Genomic DNA, 18,544 nt, shown 5'->3' on the forward strand with positions numbered 1-18,544 from the left:
GTTTTAACCTGTCATCAGGAAATGTTTGCCTTTCATCCAATTACGTCCCCTCTTCTGCCTTTCTAAGAACTCTGGGCAGATCCAGAAAATCCCATCTTTTTACTCTGTTTCTCATTCCGTAGATGCTGCCTAAATTGTTGAGTTTTTCCAGTTTATATAAATTCATACATATTATCCAGTTATTTATTTAATTGATGTTATGTGTGAACTGGATACCATGTTTTCTACATTACAAGAATAGCTAAACTTTTAAAATGTTACTCTCATTTTAAGGGGCTTCAGGACATCCTAAGGTCACAAATGATACTCCAAACTTTTATAGGAACATTTACAACAAAAACAGATTGGCTGATTTGTCTGTGTTTAGAATTTTTTGCGTCCATCGACTCCTCATGAGCCTTGATGCCCCTCCCTAACAATAACATAGCCATCTCTGCTTAAAAATATTTGAAGACCTCACCTCCACCACACAACCCTCTGAAAGTAAAATGTTCCACATATTTGTTCTGACGGGTGACCCCAATTTTAAAACAGTGCCCCTTAATTCTAGATTGACCCATAAGAAGAAATACCCTTTACATGTCCACCTTCGCAAAACCACTCAGAGCCTCAACCACTTCAGTCAAACTGCCTCTCAGCTTTCTAAAGCCCAGTGGAAACAAGTGCAGCCTCTCTGGCCTATCCTCATAAAACAACCTGCTCATTTCAAGTACCAGTCAAGGCCTCCTCAGCATTGCATTTGCAATGCATTTACATCTTTCTTTAAATAGAGAGAGCAAAACTGCGCGTAGTGTTCGAGATGTGGTCTCACCAATTCCCTGTACACCTGAAACACAACATCCTCATTTTAAAGTTCAATTCATACCATAAATAGAGGTTAGCATTCCATTACCCTCTTGATACGTGCTTTACCTGTACACTAACATTTTCTGACTCATGCACCAGAACACTTACATCTGGCTGCACCGTGGGATTCTCCAAATTCTTCCTGCCAAAATTAACAAGTTCACATTTTCTCACATTGTACTCCATCTGCTAGATGTTTTCCAAATCAGTCTATATCCCTTTGAAAGTTCCTTATGTCTTCATCACATGCTTTCCTATTTATCCTTCCTTTGCTTCATGTCGTGCATCAATTGTGTAAAACTGCCTTAACGTACATTTTTCATTTTTTTAACTGAATTACTTGATGGAAATGAACTACAGAAAAACTGATCTTAGTTATTTCCATGCCAAAATCCCATGTGTTTTAGTGGCAAGGCTTTTTATCTCAAGTTCTGATGATGAGTACCAGCAGATCAACTGTTTCACTTGTCTTGATTTTAAACATTTAAATATCAAAACAAAATATAAAGTATTTCCTGTCAGAAACTCATTGCCAAACATGACAAGTACTTGGAAAAACAGAATTTGTTCTGAAGGGTCACTTAACTTGAAATGTTAACTGTCTTCTCTCCACAGATGCTGCCAAACCTGCTGAATTTCTCCTGCAATTTCTGTTTTTGTTTCAGATTTCTAGCATCCACAGTTCTTTGTTTTATGACAAGTAAATTGCCCAGATTAATTGTTCAGACCTAGACTATTTATCACAATTAATTATTGACCACTGTTGGTCGGTTTCTAATTGGTTCCTCCCAGTTTGAAGATAAACAGACAGCCCTTTAGAGATGTAGGGAACTTGGTAAATCTATTTGATATCAGAATATGGGAAAAAAATCACAAGACATTTTACTTACATTCAAAACGTTATAATCTCAACAATCTTGGTTACTTGAAGGACAGTAATTTTCTGGGTGTTGGCTTTGTACAATAGCATAAAGCAGGCAATTGTAAAACCTTAGGCTTTCGAGTTTCTCTTTGGGCTTTATTTCCATTCACTCCACCTCATATTTTTATGCATTTATGTGATCTAAAAATCACTGACAAGGTTATCATTTGTTATCCATGCCCAGATATTCTTGCGATGTGATGGTGAGCTATGCTCTTCAATCACTTCAACGTATGTGGACGAGGTGCTGTTAGTTAGGGGTTTCCATTATTTTGACCCAGCAACAGTGGTACAGTTTCAACTCAGAATGCCATATGACTTGGAGGGGGCTTGTAAGTCATGACATTCCCATGTTTCTGCCACCTCTGTTTTTCTAGAAGCAGAAGGTGTAGGTTTGAAAGGTGTTGTTGAAGAAGCCTTGTCAAGTTATTGCAGTCGATCTTGTTGATAGTATACACTGCTGCCATTGTGTGCTGGTAGAGGAGGAATTGCTATGTGCTGGGTGGTGTCAAGCTTCTTGAGGTCTTTGGAGTTGCACTCATGATTTGTACTTTATAGATAGTGGACAGGATTTGAGGAGTTAAGAAGTAAGTTACTTGCCACAGAATTCCCAGCTCCAGATCTGTTCCTGTAGCCACAATATTTATATTGCTGATTCAGTTGCATTTTTGGTGAATGGTAACCACAGAAAGTTGGTAATGGGCATTCAGCAATGGTAATGCAATGACAATGGAAGCTGGTTAGATTCTATGTTGTTTGGTCATTGTGTGGAACCTCTAAAGGAATAAATGTTACTTGCCAGTTATCAGCCTAAAGTTGAGGGCTCTAAAGGCCTTGCCACATAGTAGATGCCCGATGTTAATACCTGAGCAGGTTTCTGTACACAAGTAAAAAGAAGCAGAATGTACACCTTTTTGTTTTGTTTGGAGGGACAGAAAGGACAGGTGAGCAGAGAGTCACATCATTAATGAGTGCACATGAAAATGATCCAAAACGTACACCATTTTAAAGGGTTAATAATGAAATAAAAAGTTTTGCAAACAGATCCTGCTCTCTTCAGCATCTTCAACTGTGGCCTGAGATATTTAATGACTGAGAAAGTTATTCAACTTACCATCAACACTCTCTTCTGCCTTCTGTATCGATTATATTTGTAGACAGAAAAGTTGTATTGCGTATTTTCAGGTATCTAAGCATAAAACAAAACAAACTGCAAATAAATATGGTTATGAATTGCATAGACAAACAAGTACCTTATTGCACAGGCTACAATCATCTTAGATTTTTTATTTGTTCGTGGGGCTAAGTTTCCAAATCCCAACTGGTGTCAAGGGAAGGAAATAAGACAGGTGTTCACAGCTGTACTGTCTCCTTACTGTGGATGTGCCATCTTGGAATAATACCATTCAACAAACCCAAGCGTTCCTTGGAGATCCCTCATCAGTATGCTAGGTCTTCTTTTCTGCAGTTTGTATTTTTGTTAGCTTTGCCTCAGAGGATTCCCCAGATGCAAAGATGATAAAATCAATCTTTTAAGATTTACAAGATCCAACAGTGCTATCTTCATCATGTGAAATGACTTACGCAGAATTTACAGGAAATTGTTTTCATGCATTACATTTTCGTTTGTTCTTTTACGAGACCACTTTCCTTTCTGTATATCACTAAGGCATGAAACAGAATTCATCAGCTCTTTGATAATGTTGATGTCATATCAAATTCTCTGACAAGCGGCTGTTGCAGTGTGTTGCTGGGTAACCCACAATTTAGCAAGAAATACAATTTTATTGCATAATGAAGATGAACATCACCACTTTTAAAGGTAAGCGAAACTGTGTTATACGTTGTGAAATCAAGAAGTGCTTTGTAGATTTTCAGTGCAATAATCCATCATTTAAGCTCATATTAAGAGTTTTATGTAAAGACTGGTCGCAAACCAGTCGTTGTTCAGTTTTTGACTGTAACATGAACATTAAAGCTCAGAAACGATTTAGAGGATTCACCGACTTGCTTGAGATATAAACAGATTGTATCAGCCCTATTGGTACATCAAAATTTGTCACAGATTTGAAAAGCTCATAAACAAAGGCTTTCAAAACACGCCATGAAGGTTTTTGCTTTCCTACCAAGTCCAGCACTTACGGCATTGTTAAGTCATATGGAGACCTGCGACTGGAATTTGAGTGAATACAATGGGCAAGAGTGTTTCTTTTCATGAAGTGACAGGGGTGGTTTCTACCCTATAAATTAGAACTCTTCAATATTTACTCTCTTTCCATCCAAAAGTGCTCAAACAGGAATCTAAGTAGCATCTTGAAAAAACTTTGAAAACTTAAAATAACAAGATTCATTTGGTGCACAACAGAAGACTAAAAATTTTCCTTTGTCTTTATTCATTCATCCACATTGCTGTGGGTGTGGAGTCACATGTAGTCCAGATCAGGTAAGGACAGCAATTTCTTTCCCTAAAGGGCATTAAGTGAGCCAAATGGGTTTTTCCAACAAATCAACGATGAATTCACGTTCATCATTGGATTCTTAATTCCAGATATTTATTGAACTCAAATCCTACCATCTGTCATGGCAGGACATGAACCTGGGTCCCCTGAATATTATTTGTGTCTCTGGATTAACAGTCCAATGTTAATAGCACTAGGCCGTCACCTCCTCAGGCAATGTAACCTTCATCAAAAATGCAATCAAAAATGTTTTATCTTCCCAAAAACAGATCAACTGATAGTGTGTAGCACTGTTGTAAAAAGGTACTGTGTCAAAAAATAACATTAAAAATTTGAGAATATACACTACCTGCAACGTTTTAGTCCCACAAGGATTCGCCCTTATGATGGCAGCATTAAATTAACTATATATTTCGTGGCAGAGCCATTGCAAATACTTTGTTACAATAGTTTACTTGCAGGTAAATGTTGCTGTGTTCTAACATTAGGCTATTTAATGAGGTCATTATAAAATGTAAGCTCATTTCAGCAGTCCAATTAAATTTTCTGTCTAAATTCATAACCACGTGTTAAATAAGCAAAGATGATTGAGTCATTTTCAAATCCAATACGTTTTCAATGAGTAGCAAAAAGTAACTATTGCTATCATACCTTATCTGGTTTTCCTGGTTCGTGAAATGTCGGTTTGCCACCTTTAGCAACTTGCCAGGCCTGATCAATGGTGAGCTCTCGGTTTTTCACTGCGTTGAGTAGCCTGAGCTGTTCATCATTGCTAAGCTAGAATAACAAGAATATTGAAAATGTTAGCACGGCAAGCAAACATAAAAGATGGGAAAACTAACTAAACCGTTACAATTGCAGTACAAGTCATTGCACCCATCTGTTAGAATCTTAAAAGAGAGATAGGCAACTTTTGAAAAGAGATAACAATTTCCCAGGAACAGATACGAAGGAACTGTACTTGAAAATTTCAAACTTAAGACTTTAACAAACTAAAACTAACTAAACATTACTTAATAGGGAACTATTATATTTAACTAGAGAAGTGGTATTTCCCATTAACTTCATAATGCAATCAAATCTGTCTAACTCTGAGAAACTGTATGCAGCAGAGCCAACCGTCTTCTCCTTTGCATCAAGGTGCTAAAAATTGTATTTAACTTTCATTAAGTCTTTACTCCAGCCTCGATCTCTGTAATGAGAAAGTTGTGTGGGTTAGATTTCATATGAGATCACATTGACCTGTCACTGGCCAGGTTCACAGATCTCAAAAGTGGTTCTCAGCGCCACCCTCTTCAAATTACTCCATTTTACCGTGAATTAAAGAATCATAGAATCACAGAACCCCTACAGTGTGGAAATTAACCCCTCAGCCCAACAAGTCCACACTGACCCACACAGCCACCCAGACCCAACCTCCTATAACCCACTTAATCTCCTATAACCCACCTAATCTACACATCCCTAAACACTATGGGCAATCCACCTAACCTGCACATCCTTGGGAAACAGCTTAAAACAGCCAACAACCAACGAATAAAGTTCAGCATCAGTAATATACCAAATAAAAATGTTTAAAATATTCAATACCCTGTGGATCTTTAAATATAATAATTGGAGAAATCTGTCCAGTTGCTTCCGCTTTCCAGCAAAGAGTCAATTAACTTTTGGTTCATCTGAAGTTGGCAAGACAGAATGATAAGACTATCATAAAAGTAAATTAGATATTCAGCTATATTTATAGAGGTATAAAATACAAACACAAGGAAGTTATACTGAACCATTAAAAGGCAGTGATTAGGCCTCAGCTGAATTACTGTGTCTAATTTGGGGCACCACAATTTAGAAAAGCCTCAGAGATTTTGCCAAGGGGATTTGCTAGAATGATAAAAGAAAGGATGATTTTCATCAGTGGAGACAAAAGAGAAGGCAAGGTTCTTCTCCCATGAGAAGAAAAGGTTCTGGTGAGATCGATGTAACTGTCTAAAATTGTGAGGGATTGATAGAGTCAATAGGGAGAAACTACTTCTTTTGGCAAGACAGTCAATAAACATTAGATACAAATTTAAGATAATTGGTAAAAGTACCAGAAAGGAGAGGAAAATATTACTTTCTCATAATTAATTGTTGCAATATGTGGTTTTAAAAGATGGTGGGGCATCATTCAATCATGTAATATCAACATAATCGTTGGTAACTTTGCAGTCACCAAATGTGATTGATAGGGGGATACCTAATCAAACTCAGTGATAACAGAACTTGTGATGGTGTTGGGCTTAGCCCACCATGGCAAATCTTTGGCCCAAATTCAGTACTGAATTAACCTCAGGTATCCTAATTCAAAGAATTATTCACAGATCACAGAAATGGTTCTCAGGAAGCCCATTTTAAAAACAGGAATTGAAATGCCCCACACTTTGAAAAATAATTTGTGATGTAATTAACTCAAAAATACACACATAGGGATTTGACATCAATATATCAATGAGTTGTTTAACACCGATACACGTTAAAACAAGAAAAGCAAAACTCTTGCCCACACATTAGCAAATAAACTCAATCAGCTTTGGAATAGGTTGGCAACCAAGACTGTCAGTCAACACACACAAAGAGCTGCTGAAATAAACGGCTGCCTGGTATTGTGTGTACTGACTCTACACACTATCAAAAGAGGGCTATACTGGTTACCACGAGAGCAGCAATTGAATCATGTCAAAGATAGATGAATTAACAGATGATCCATGTCAATTTCTGAGCAAGAGGGGAGTAGGAAGGAATTTCCCAGAATTATTTCTTAACTCATTAACTCAAGTACCTTATTTTCAGTTTTTCTGCCTCTTCACGACAAATCTATGACTCTTGATATCACAGAGGGTGGGGTAGTGGGTTGGGGGTGTTTGATAGGCAATGTTTAGTCACAATAAGTTGATGAGTAAATATGTCCCTCTGAGACAGGCAAGACGGGGTAAGATAAAGGAACCTTGGATGACGAGAGCGGTGGAGCTTCTAGTGAAAAGGAAGAAGGTAGCTTACATAAGGTGGAGGAAGCTAGGGTCAAGTTCAGCTAGAGAGGATTACATGCAGGCAAGGAAGGAGCTCAAAAATGGTCTGAGGAGAGCCAGGAGGGGGCACGAGAAAGGCTTGGCAGAAGGAATCCGGGAAAACACAAAGGCATTTTACACTTACGTGAGGAATAAGAGAATGGTCAAAGAAAGAGTAGGGCCGATCAGGGATAGCATAGGGAACTTGTGTGTGGAGCCTGAGGAGGTAGGGGAAGCCCTAAATGAGTTTTTTGCTTCTGTCTTTACGAAAGAAACGACCTGTGTAGTGAATGAAACCTTTGAAGAGCAGGTGTGCATGCTGGAATGGATAGAGATAGAGGAAGCTGATGTACTGAAAATTTTGTCAAACATTAAGATTGACAAGTCGCCAGGCCCGGATCAGATTTGTCCTCGGCTGCTTTGGGAAGCGAGAAATGCAATTGCTTCGCCACTTGCGAAGATCTTTGCATCCTCGCTCTCCACTGGAGTCGTACCTGAGGACTGGAGAGAGGCAAATGTAATTCCTCTCTTCAAGAAAGGAAATAGGGAAATCCCCGGCAATTATAGACCGGTAAGTCTCACGTCTGTCGTCTGCAAGGTGTTAGAAAGGATTCTGAGGGATAAGATTTATGACCATCTGGAAGAGCATGGCTTGATCAAATACAGTCAACACGGCTTTGTGAGGGGTAGGTCATGCCTTACAAACCTTATCGAGTTTTTTGAGGATGTGACTAGTAAGGTTGATGAGGGTCAAGCTGTGGATGTGGTGTATATGGACTTCAGTAAGGCATTTGACAAGGTTCCCCATGGAAGGCTCATTCAGAAGGTCAGGAGGAATGGGATACAGGGGAACTTAGCTGCTTGGATACAGAATTGGCTGGCCAACAGAAGACAGCGAGTGGTAGTAGAAGGAAAATATTCTGCCTGGAAGTCAGTGGTGAGTGGGGTTCCACAGGGCTCTGTCCTTGGGCCTCTACTGTTTGTAATTTTTATTAATGACTTGGACGAGGGAATTGAAGGATGGGTCAGCAAGTTTGCAGACGACACAAAGGTCGGAGGTGTCGTTGACAGTGTAGAGGGCTGTTGTAGGCTGCAGCGGGACATTGACAGGATGCAGAGATGGGCTGAGAGGTGGCAGATGGAGTTCAACCTGGATAAATGCGAGGTGATGCATTTTGGAAGGTCGAATTTGAAAACTGAGTACAGGATTAAGGATAGGATTCTTGGCAGCGTGGAGGAACAGAGGGATCTTGGTGTGCAGATACATAGATCCCTTAAAATGGCCACCCAAGTGGACAGGGTTGTTAAGAAAGCATATGGTGTTTTGGCTTTCATTAACAGGGGGATTGAGTTTAAGAGTCGTGAGATCTTGTTGCAGCTCTATAAAACTTTGGTTAGACCGCACTTGGAATACTGCGTCCAGTTCTGGGCGCCCTATTATAGGAAAGATGTGGATGCTTTGGAGAGGGTTCAGAGGAGGTTTACCAGGATGCTGCCTGGACTGGAGGGCTTATCTTATGAAGAGAGGTTGACTGAGCTCGGTCTCTTTTCATTGGAGAAAAGGAGGAGGAGAGGGGACCTAATTGAGGTATACAAGATAATGAGAGGCATAGATAGAGTCGATAGCCAGAGACTATTTCCCAGGGCAGAAATGGCTAGCACGAGGGGTCATAGTTTTAAGCTGGTTGGTGGAAAGTATAGAGGGGATGTCAGAGGCAGGTTCTTTACGCAGAGAGTTGTGAGAGCATGGAATGCGTTGCCAGCAGCAGTTGTGGAAGCAAGGTCATTGGGGTCATTTAAGAGACTGCTGGACATGCATATGGTCACAGAAATTTGAGGGTGCATCCATGAGGATCAATGGTCGGCACAACATTGTGGGCTGAAGGGCCTGTTCTGTGCTGTACTGTTCTATGTTCTATGTTCTATGTTCTAATATTCTAGGCATTATAAATGTGACGCAGACTTGCAGCACCAACTGGTCTTATCCTGCCATCTTTTCTCATATCTTCATTCCCACAAATGTCAACCAAAAGACAATCAATTTAAGACAATCAAGATTGCAACAAGGCTCAATTACTGTTAGCAAAAATGACATACATTCATACATTGGGACCTGTTTTCTGCAAGTAAAAGTAATATGTTTTAGGCTTGTGCCTTTTACGAATTGCCTAGGAACTTGAGAAGCTAAGAGGTTAACATGATGGAATAGTGTAGGTTAGATGGGCTTCAGATCGGTATGACAGGTCGGCACAACATCGAGGGCCGAAGGGCCTGTGCTGTGCTGTAATGTTCTATGTTCTATGGTTTTCCTTCATGGCAATCCCTTGGCTAATTTCAGCTGGCCAACCAAGGAGCACACTTTTATCCTGAGGTATAAAATGTTTTGGTCATTTGAAATTTGGCAATTTTGCATTTGTCCTGTGAGTAACAGGCAAAAAGCTTCAGTAAACTCTGTCTCTCTTTTCATTAAAATCCAAGTTTTCGACACGCTATTTATTATATTTTACAGGATCACAAACCGTGAAATCACGCACTCCCAGGCTAGGAACTTCTGTCCAGCAACTTAAAAGTAACAGAAATGATGAGTGGATGGAGTACATAAGTACATTTGTTTTGTATAAACAAAAAACTGTGGATACTGGAGGTCTGAAATACACAAAAACAGAAATTGCTGGAGAAACTCAGCACGTCTGGCAGCATCTGTGAAGAGAAAACAAAGTAGTTCTCTCTCCACAGATGCTGCCAGAACTGCTGACTTTCTCCAGCAATTTCTGTTTCGACACATTATTTTTAATTCCTGTGCAGTATAGTTATTTCAGCTACTTTTTCAAATTTAAAGTGGAAGGGAACTTTTGCTCTTCTTTGAAAACTGTTCTATTTGTCAATTTTTGAAATCCATTGTTTTACAGGTTATTATTGTTTAAAAATATAAAGTGCTTGGGAGAAAAAAATGCATACTTTCTGTCCTTAGGAAAATGTCCAATTCAATAATCAGGAATGGGCTCTGCTAACTGGATGGTGATTTCGTTTAATGCTGTAAGTAGGACATTTACAACTTGACACAAGCCCTAAATTCTCCAACCTCCACATTGGTCAGATACTACAAAGGTGATGTTGGAGGCCTTCACGACATTCACAAATTTTGCTTGTTACATGAAAATGCTTAATTTTAACCATTTTTATATCTAATTAACCTGCTCATGGATGTCATTAACACCTCTGGAGTAACAAACTAGTCACATCCAATTTCCTGAGCTACCACTTCGAAGTCCTTCCCCCATCTCTCCCCAAGTACTACTTCAAACTGCATATCTTCTCTACAGTCCCACAAAGAGCTACTTTTCTTAATGTCCTTTCCCAATTCTTTATCATCTATAACTACAATACGCATGGAAATAAAGCACTGTTCTCCCATTCTCCCCCTCCAACGTTACTCCTTCTTCACAACAGCACTCTAATAATGTCTCTAACTTTCCCAAAATACTAAAATATTTATTCCAGTTTCCTCATTCTCTTTATTTTCCCCCGATTGTTATGTTATTGTCTCTTGTTCCCTCGCTTCCCCGCTGAAAGTACTCCTTCCAAGTATCCTTCACTCTTTTCTTGTTATCAATGGCAGTGAGACAATGCAATCATTTATCTAATATTTAATGCTTCAAACAAGAAAGCAACTAAATAAGACTTAGTTGAGGAATGGTGGTTAAGATTTTCGATGTCTGAATAATATGTGCTGTTCTCAACTCTAAGATCAGTGAACATTCCATAGTGAGGAAGAGAACCTCCTCAAATTGAAGATCACCACAACTTGTCAGTCAAGCAACATTTGTACCATTCCAGCAACAGCTTTAAAAATACTGGTAGTCTTCCCTAAGTCTATCTATGCAGCTAATGAAGCTACACATCTATAGCTCTTGAAACTTACCAGTGCAAATCAAGACTACAAATTAGCAGCAACAACACCCTTTTAAATGTCTGCCAATCAAACATTCTCTCCTTGAAAATAAATATTAAGGCGAGCTTTCATAGCTCACATTAAAATTCTCATCCCAAGATGCCTCGTTACAGCAAAATCTCTGTTTAAAGTTTTTGAGCTCAGTCATCCCAGTTGGTTACGGCTTGTTGACCACACATCATTTATCTAAATGCCTTTATATTGCACTCTACTCATGGCTGAATCAGATCTTGTTCCAATGAAAAGGTACACCTCTCAACTTCAAAATACATAAATCACCAATCGGTAAATCTACAGAGTAATGTTGCTGTTTGCAAATATCCCATTTTCTACTTTCTCAGACGTCTCGTATTTCTCCTTCCTGAGGTTGACAGGAATTTTTGCCTACATAATGCCAGGCAATATCATTCTATACTTTCATTTTCTGTGCCATGATTAATTTTGAGTGTGACCTCTTCCTGTAGTGTCTCTCTCTCTCTAGTGCTTAAGCAGATTGAATAACTTTCTGCTGAAATTAATAATGTACAACATAAACCTTTCTTACCAATGTCTCCTTCAAATCTATTCATCTGTGAACTGACTCTGATAGATTCTCCCAGCACAGAATACTGTATGAGGTTTCTCTACTCACCTTATTCATTTTTTAATCCTTCAATTGCTACATCAAAGTGCTCCCCCTCTTAACAGGATACACATCACTACACAATATTTGTATGAATTTGGTCCAAATTGAGAATTTCTATGTACAATGTTTTACACCGTCAATCACAGAATGAATTATAACAGTCAGGAGCTCAGAGCAGCCCGTTCGGGTGAGAAATGGACGGTCAGGGAGAAGATAGGCTTAAGAAGATTTTGGCCAACTAATATAGGCTATTGTTGACAAGGTTCTCACCCAGGTCTGAACCATCTCCCGCTCTGCTGCCCTCACCCCCTCTCTCCCCTCCTGCAATAGCAATAGGGTTTCCGTTGTCTTTACCCACTATCACACCAGCAGCCACATCCAGAAGATCATCAGCTGGTATTTCCTCTACCTCCAGTGAGATGCAACTACCCAACACATATTCCCCTCCCCTCCCCTGTCTGCCTTCTACAGGGGCCATTCCTTCCTCGTCCATTCTTCCTTCACTCCCTACACACCCCCATTGGCTCACGGCAGCTTCCCCTGCAACTGCCAAAGGTTTAACATCTGGCCATTTATCTCCTCCATCCTCAGTATCCAAGGACATAACCATACCTTCCTGGTGAAGCAGCACTTCATCTGCGCTTTGCACAGTCTAACCTACCGCATTCGCTGCTCACAATGCTCTCTACTTTGGATAAACGAAGCAGGGACTCGGTGATCACTTTGCAGAACACCCACATTCTATCCACAAAAAGATCCTGAGCTTCCAGTCGTCTGCCACTTTAACACACCACCCTGTTCCCGGCCTACATCTCTGTCTCTGGCTTGCTGCAGTGCTCCAGTGAAATTCAACACAGGCTGGAAGAACAACACCTCATTTTCCTCTTGGGAACCCTGCAGCCCTCTGGACTCAATGTCGAGTTCAATAATTTTAGGGCCTGAACTGTCTCATGTCCCAACCCTCATACTCCATACATCAGGCCTTGTTATCACATAGTCTGCCATTAAACACTGCCTATTGTTAGCAAAAAGAAGTCTCCATTAACAGCCTTTCACCCCCTAGCCAGATTGTTATCCATTCCTGTGTCTGTCCAACTGTCTTTCTCTCCTTTTGGGCTGTGTCCCACCTATCGTCTACTCCTTACCCCCTCCCTGCACCCTACCTTCGGCATGTAAACTGATATCTTCTCAGTTACCATCAGTTCTGTGGAAGGGTCACCAGATCCCAAAACATCAACATTGATTTCTCTTGTACAAATGCTGCCAGATCTGCTGAGCTTTTCCAGCAACTTTTATTTTTGTTTCAAATATAGACTATTCACAGAATACTATCTAATTCAAACACTAATAGTTGATCAGCATTTCAGCATGCCATAGGAGATTGGCAGGCAGTATAATAATGTGTTCTTGATATCATGCTGTACTCAACATGAAATGATTGTTTACATCAGTAACCAGCTGTCCCTGCTGTTGATAAAGCTGAACTTACTGTACACAGGATACTGAACTGCAGTGTGCAGCATTAATTAGTCATTGAATTTACAGGGCTGAAGTTTTTGAAAAGTCTGGTCTCTTTCTTCTTTCTGAACCTTGTAGTCACCACTTACAGCTGGCTAGCTTCCAAAGAGCTCACTGGTGCCAGCTGCAACACAGCAATGAGTCACGTGATACCATCGCCACCAACATGAACGCAACACGAATGATAGTCTCTTCATGCAAGTTTTCACAGAATCCCTACAGTGTGGAAGCAGGCCATTCAGCCCATCAAGTCTGCGCTGACTGTTTGAAGGCCACCGTGACCCACCCCATCTACCCTGTAACCCTGCATTTACCATGGCAAATCCACTTAACCTGCACATCTCTGGAGTGTGGGAGGAAACTGCAGCATCTGGAGGAAACCCACACAGACACAGGAAGAATGTGCAAATTCCATATAGATAGTTGTCTGAGGCTGGAGCTGAACCCAGGACTCTGGCACTGTGAGGCAGGTCTGCTAACCACTGAGCCAGCGTGCCTTCACAGAAGGAATGATCAGTCGTGCATCCGCTTCACCCTTTCATTAAACTAGAACCTCTGCAAAATTCATGGGAATGACTATGACACCTAATCACATTGCAGTAGAAGCCTCAATGAAGGATGCTAAAGAATTCACTCAGAGATAATTCTATCACCTTGCTTCCCTCAATCTCAAGATGATTAATGTGAAGAAGGGCTGCTTTGCCAGTTTAGCATAAAGGGAGTCAATCCAGTGATTTCTTTCAACTTGTCTGATCTAAAACCATTGGATTTCATATGGTCCAGACTTGATGTTAAGAACTCATGGAATGATTCCTGTTCACAATATTATCTTTGATTCACCTGTTCTGTCAACTGGAAAGAATATACTGAAAATTGCTGATTATATGCCTCAGATGTTGACTGAAAGACACAACATTGCAATAAAGTATATCAGGCTATTAGTTAACTAAGGTGGTAGACAGATCTTCTATGTATATGGTGGTTAAATAGAAATTAGAGATACTTTGGAGAGGTAACTGAACAAGATTGCCTTAAGACTGTCCTGCTAACAATGTTGACATGTTGTGAATAAATCCATTTGAGTTCATTTCTCCGACCGAAATCTGTGGTAGTTGTTTAGATCTGTATAGTTTACTAAGCCATTTTAAGAACATTGAGCAACCATGTAGCACGAAACTGGAACCACGTGCAAATCAGTCATGGGAGAGGGAGTGAATTCCCTTCCCAAAATAACACAAGATAAACTGCTGGTTTTCAAAATAATTTACAAAAACACATGCTGACTTTGCTTACATTTTAAATTCATTCAGGAAATTTGGGCTACGCTGGAGCTTTAATTTATAATTGCCCTTGAGAGGAAGAGACTTTAATCTCCAAGAGTGAGTGAAGGTGAGTTGCCTTTTTGAACTGCTGCTGTCTACCTGTTCAATATATACCTGCAGTGCTGTCAAGAAGGAGTCTCAGGATTTTATCCCAACAACAATGAAGGACAATAATATGACTCCACCTCATGATGTTGGATGAGTTGCAAGGGAACTGCAGGTAGTGGTATTTCCCTGCACCAAGGGGGTAGGAATTTGGATCATACTAACAGATGTATGAGGACATTGCCTTTAAGGAGTGTTCACCTTTAAGGATTCCATATACTGCACAGACAAAAGTGTCCAACTCTGCTTAAGAGTTGATCTGTTGCAGGTTTGTTTGCAAACTGCAAATCTAGAAAGAATTAGTTGTTATAATGTGGTTCATAACATAAAATGTGTTTTATTGTTTAAAAATACAAAGCTAAGCTGTTGTTAAATCCTTGAGGAATGACCAATCATTATCGTTAACAGAACACAGTGAACAGCAGTAGTGCTCCAACCAAAACATCATATTAGTGACACTTATCATGCTTCAACAGTCAGTTATAAAGTTAACAAAGATGAAACACCTGGTCAACAGTCTTAAAATGTGTTAAGATGCATGAGACAACCTTTGATACCTTTTTCATTACAGTGTTAAAGTGTAAATCAAAGCACAACTTGCTAGTAAGTAAGCAAATCACAATCAAGAGGCCGGTTCAACTCACTTAAGAAATGCAAGGGATCAGAATATTTGCTGAATTAATAGTAAGCAAATGAAGATTAAAAAAAACTGACAGAATCTTTAAATTGGGACACAGCAAACCTCCTAACATAATTTAAAATCTTTAAATCATGTTTAATACTTCAGTTTCTAGAAATTGGTGTGTCCAATGCAGAAAAGCATGCCATTAAGATTTGCTTAGCAATTAAGAACAAAGGTTCGCTTAACAAGATGAATTTTACGACTGATGAACTAAAGATCACCAAAAGATATAGGCCATATTAGAAGACCAATTCAGATTTAGATTAAATTTCCACATTAATTGCCTGCAACTCTTATCATTTAGACAGAACCCTACAGAATCCATGGGCTACTTGGCGCACTGTTGTAGAAAAACAAACCCATTATATGAAACCAAGCAAGAAGAACTGTTGATTTGGCAATATTGCGGAATCTACCCGCGGAAGTATATTTCCAGAAATATTTACTAGGCAAACTTAAGTCTTACAGCGTGAAGAACTACTGAAGGATATACATGAGTAGAAAGTGATACTCACAGGTTGTCAATTGATACAATCACTGGAACATCCAAATATTGTAAGACATAACGGAAGGTGCAGCCAGCTTTCAATCTAATTTTGAAAGGCGTGTAGCAGTACAGCCATTGGCATAGGCAGTGCACAAGAGCATAGATTAAGGTAGCTATAAAGAGCCGTGCACTGATCTAAACCATGCACAAATGAATACTTTCAATTGCAATAGATATCTTGCCAGAGATGCATACATGAAGTGACCGACAAACCAGAATCTAATGATGCACACAATGACACAAACAGTGGTGAATGCATGTCTCACACAGTCAATCACAAGGAAGACATCAGTATCATCATGCTATCTGAAACATGTGCAAACATTTAAATGGTGTGTCCACGGAAAACTGTTCACTTTTCAGTATTGGTTAAGATTGACTGAGGCAAATACAAATCTACCAGTAAATTCAAATACTAGGTGAGGGAATTTGTCTACAGTTTTGAACAATATTACAGCTTCAGTACAAAAATATGAGCTGGTTATTTAACTCATTAGGATTTTATAAGCTTTGCTGGGCATGAAATAGTTGACATGCTTATCTACATAACATTGGACGAGTTCACTCTCTGCCCAACTCTTTGGAATGACTGACAGAGGGAGAAATAATGTACCTTCCTTTGGCTTACAATTCAGTGGAGCACAGCTTAGCAATGGAGCATTGATTTTAGCTTGCAGGACAAGTGCCTATGACATATACAATCTTCTGCAACAGCAGGGTAATGCTTGAAATGTTCTGTTCCCAGTATGCAGGCCTTCATTGACAGATCTATGGGTCAGAGAATTAGTTGTAAAGGTCAGTAGCTGATCTATGTAATGATTAGAAAATCATTAAATAAGCCAAATTTCTGTAAATGCATTACTGGGAATACTAGCCCTTAAATGTCAAGAGGAAAAAGATAATACTGCGTTCCCTGGCGGTGATATATCGATTAGCACAACTATCTGCACAGTATTCACTAATTAACATACTACAAAAATGGAACAGAAACTATTGTCTCTGCCCACTCTGTAGTGAGAAAACACATGCATTCACTGTGTATGAATTTACAACTCATTTTAATTTTTTGACAAAGCACATGGAAGATGTCTTCGTTCTAAAGCTTATTCGTTACAAACTGTATTCTATTAAGTAATCGCTGAGCATAAACCATTAAGCCAAACTGTCATGACATAAATATTTTAGTGCTTTTGACACGAAGCCCCATCTTAGAAGTGGATATGTGGATTAATTTTCTAAGTTTGGACTGGTACCATGTTTTCCAGGAGATTAGTGCAACTAACAGCTTTGTGTTCTATTAATGGACAACTGGGGTAGGTATATGAAATATTATAAAATAATTATTATGCAGGAGACAACATGACCTGCCTCCGACCCCACCACCCAAGACATTTTTCCATCCCTACCCTTGTCTGCTTTCCGGAGAGACCACTCTCTCCGTGACCCCCTTGTTCGCTCCACACTGCCCTCCAACCCCACCACACCCGGCACCTTCCCCTGCAACCGCAGGAAATGCTACACTTGCCCCCACACCTCCTCCCTCACCCCTATCCCAGGCCCCAAGATGATTTTCCACATTAAGCAGAGGTTCACCTGCACATCTGCCAATGTGGTATACTGCATCCATTGTACCCGGTGTGCCTTCCTCTACATTGGGGAATCCAAGCGGAGGCTTGGGGACCGCTTTGCAGAACACCTCCGCTCGGTTCGCAATAAACAACTGCACCTCCCAGTCGCAAACCATTTCCACTCCCCCTCCCATTCTTTAGATGACATGTCCATCATGGGCCTCCTGCAGTGCCACAATGATGCCACCCGAAGGTTGCAGGAACAGCAACTCATATTCCGCTTGGGAACCCTGCAACCCAATGGTATCAATGCGGACTTCACCAGCTTCAAAATCTCCCCTTCCCCCACCGCATCCCAAAACCAGCCCAGTTCGTCCCCTCCCCCCACTGCACCACACAACCAGCCCAGCTCTTCCCCTCCACCCACTGCATCCCAAAACCAGTCCAACCTGTCTCTGCCTCCCTAACCTCTTCTTCCTCTCACCCATCCCTTCCTCCCACCCCAAGCTGCACCTCCATTTCCTACCTACTAACCTCATCCCACCTCCTTGACCTGTCCGTCTTCCCTGGGCTAACCTATCCCCTCCCTACCACCCCACCTACACTCTCCTCTCCACCTATCTTCTTTTCTCTCCATCTTCGGTCCGCCTCCCCTTCTCTCCCTATTTATTCCAGAACCCTCACCCCATCCCCCTCTCTGATGAAGGGTCTAGGCCTGAAACGTCAGCTTTTGTGCTCCTGAGATGCTGCTGGGCCTGCTGTGTTCATCTAGCCTCACATTTTATTATCATGACCTGTCTTCTGCTTGGTTATTCACCAGCAAACATTGTCTTTTCCAGATATCTAAACCAGCGGGCAAAGTATGGTGTCATTTTTGTCACACTGACATAAGGTCAACTCCAGAAGAAATTTGTCTCCACAAAAAACCAATGTCACCAATAACAGCAAGTTGCCTCC

At 40.4% G+C, this 18,544-nt stretch overlaps 1 protein-coding gene across 2 annotated transcripts in view; it reads right to left on the minus strand.

Annotated features, from left to right (window-relative positions):
- LOC125461194 (uncharacterized) overlaps nucleotides 1-18,544 on the minus strand; it is a 117,819-nt gene that overhangs the window by 92,316 nt on the left and 6,959 nt on the right. For both annotated transcript variants that reach the window (XM_048549682.2, XM_048549681.2), the window contains exons 2-3: nucleotides 4,879-5,004; nucleotides 2,883-2,957 (exon numbers count right to left, since the gene is read on the minus strand). In XM_048549682.2, the coding sequence (XP_048405639.1) occupies nucleotides 2,883-2,957; nucleotides 4,879-5,004 (201 nt within the window). The remainder of the gene's footprint in view (nucleotides 1-2,882; nucleotides 2,958-4,878; nucleotides 5,005-18,544) is intronic.

Source organism: Stegostoma tigrinum, chromosome 19, assembly GCF_030684315.1.
Source record: "Stegostoma tigrinum isolate sSteTig4 chromosome 19, sSteTig4.hap1, whole genome shotgun sequence".
Lineage (NCBI taxonomy): Eukaryota > Metazoa > Chordata > Chondrichthyes > Orectolobiformes > Stegostomatidae > Stegostoma > Stegostoma tigrinum.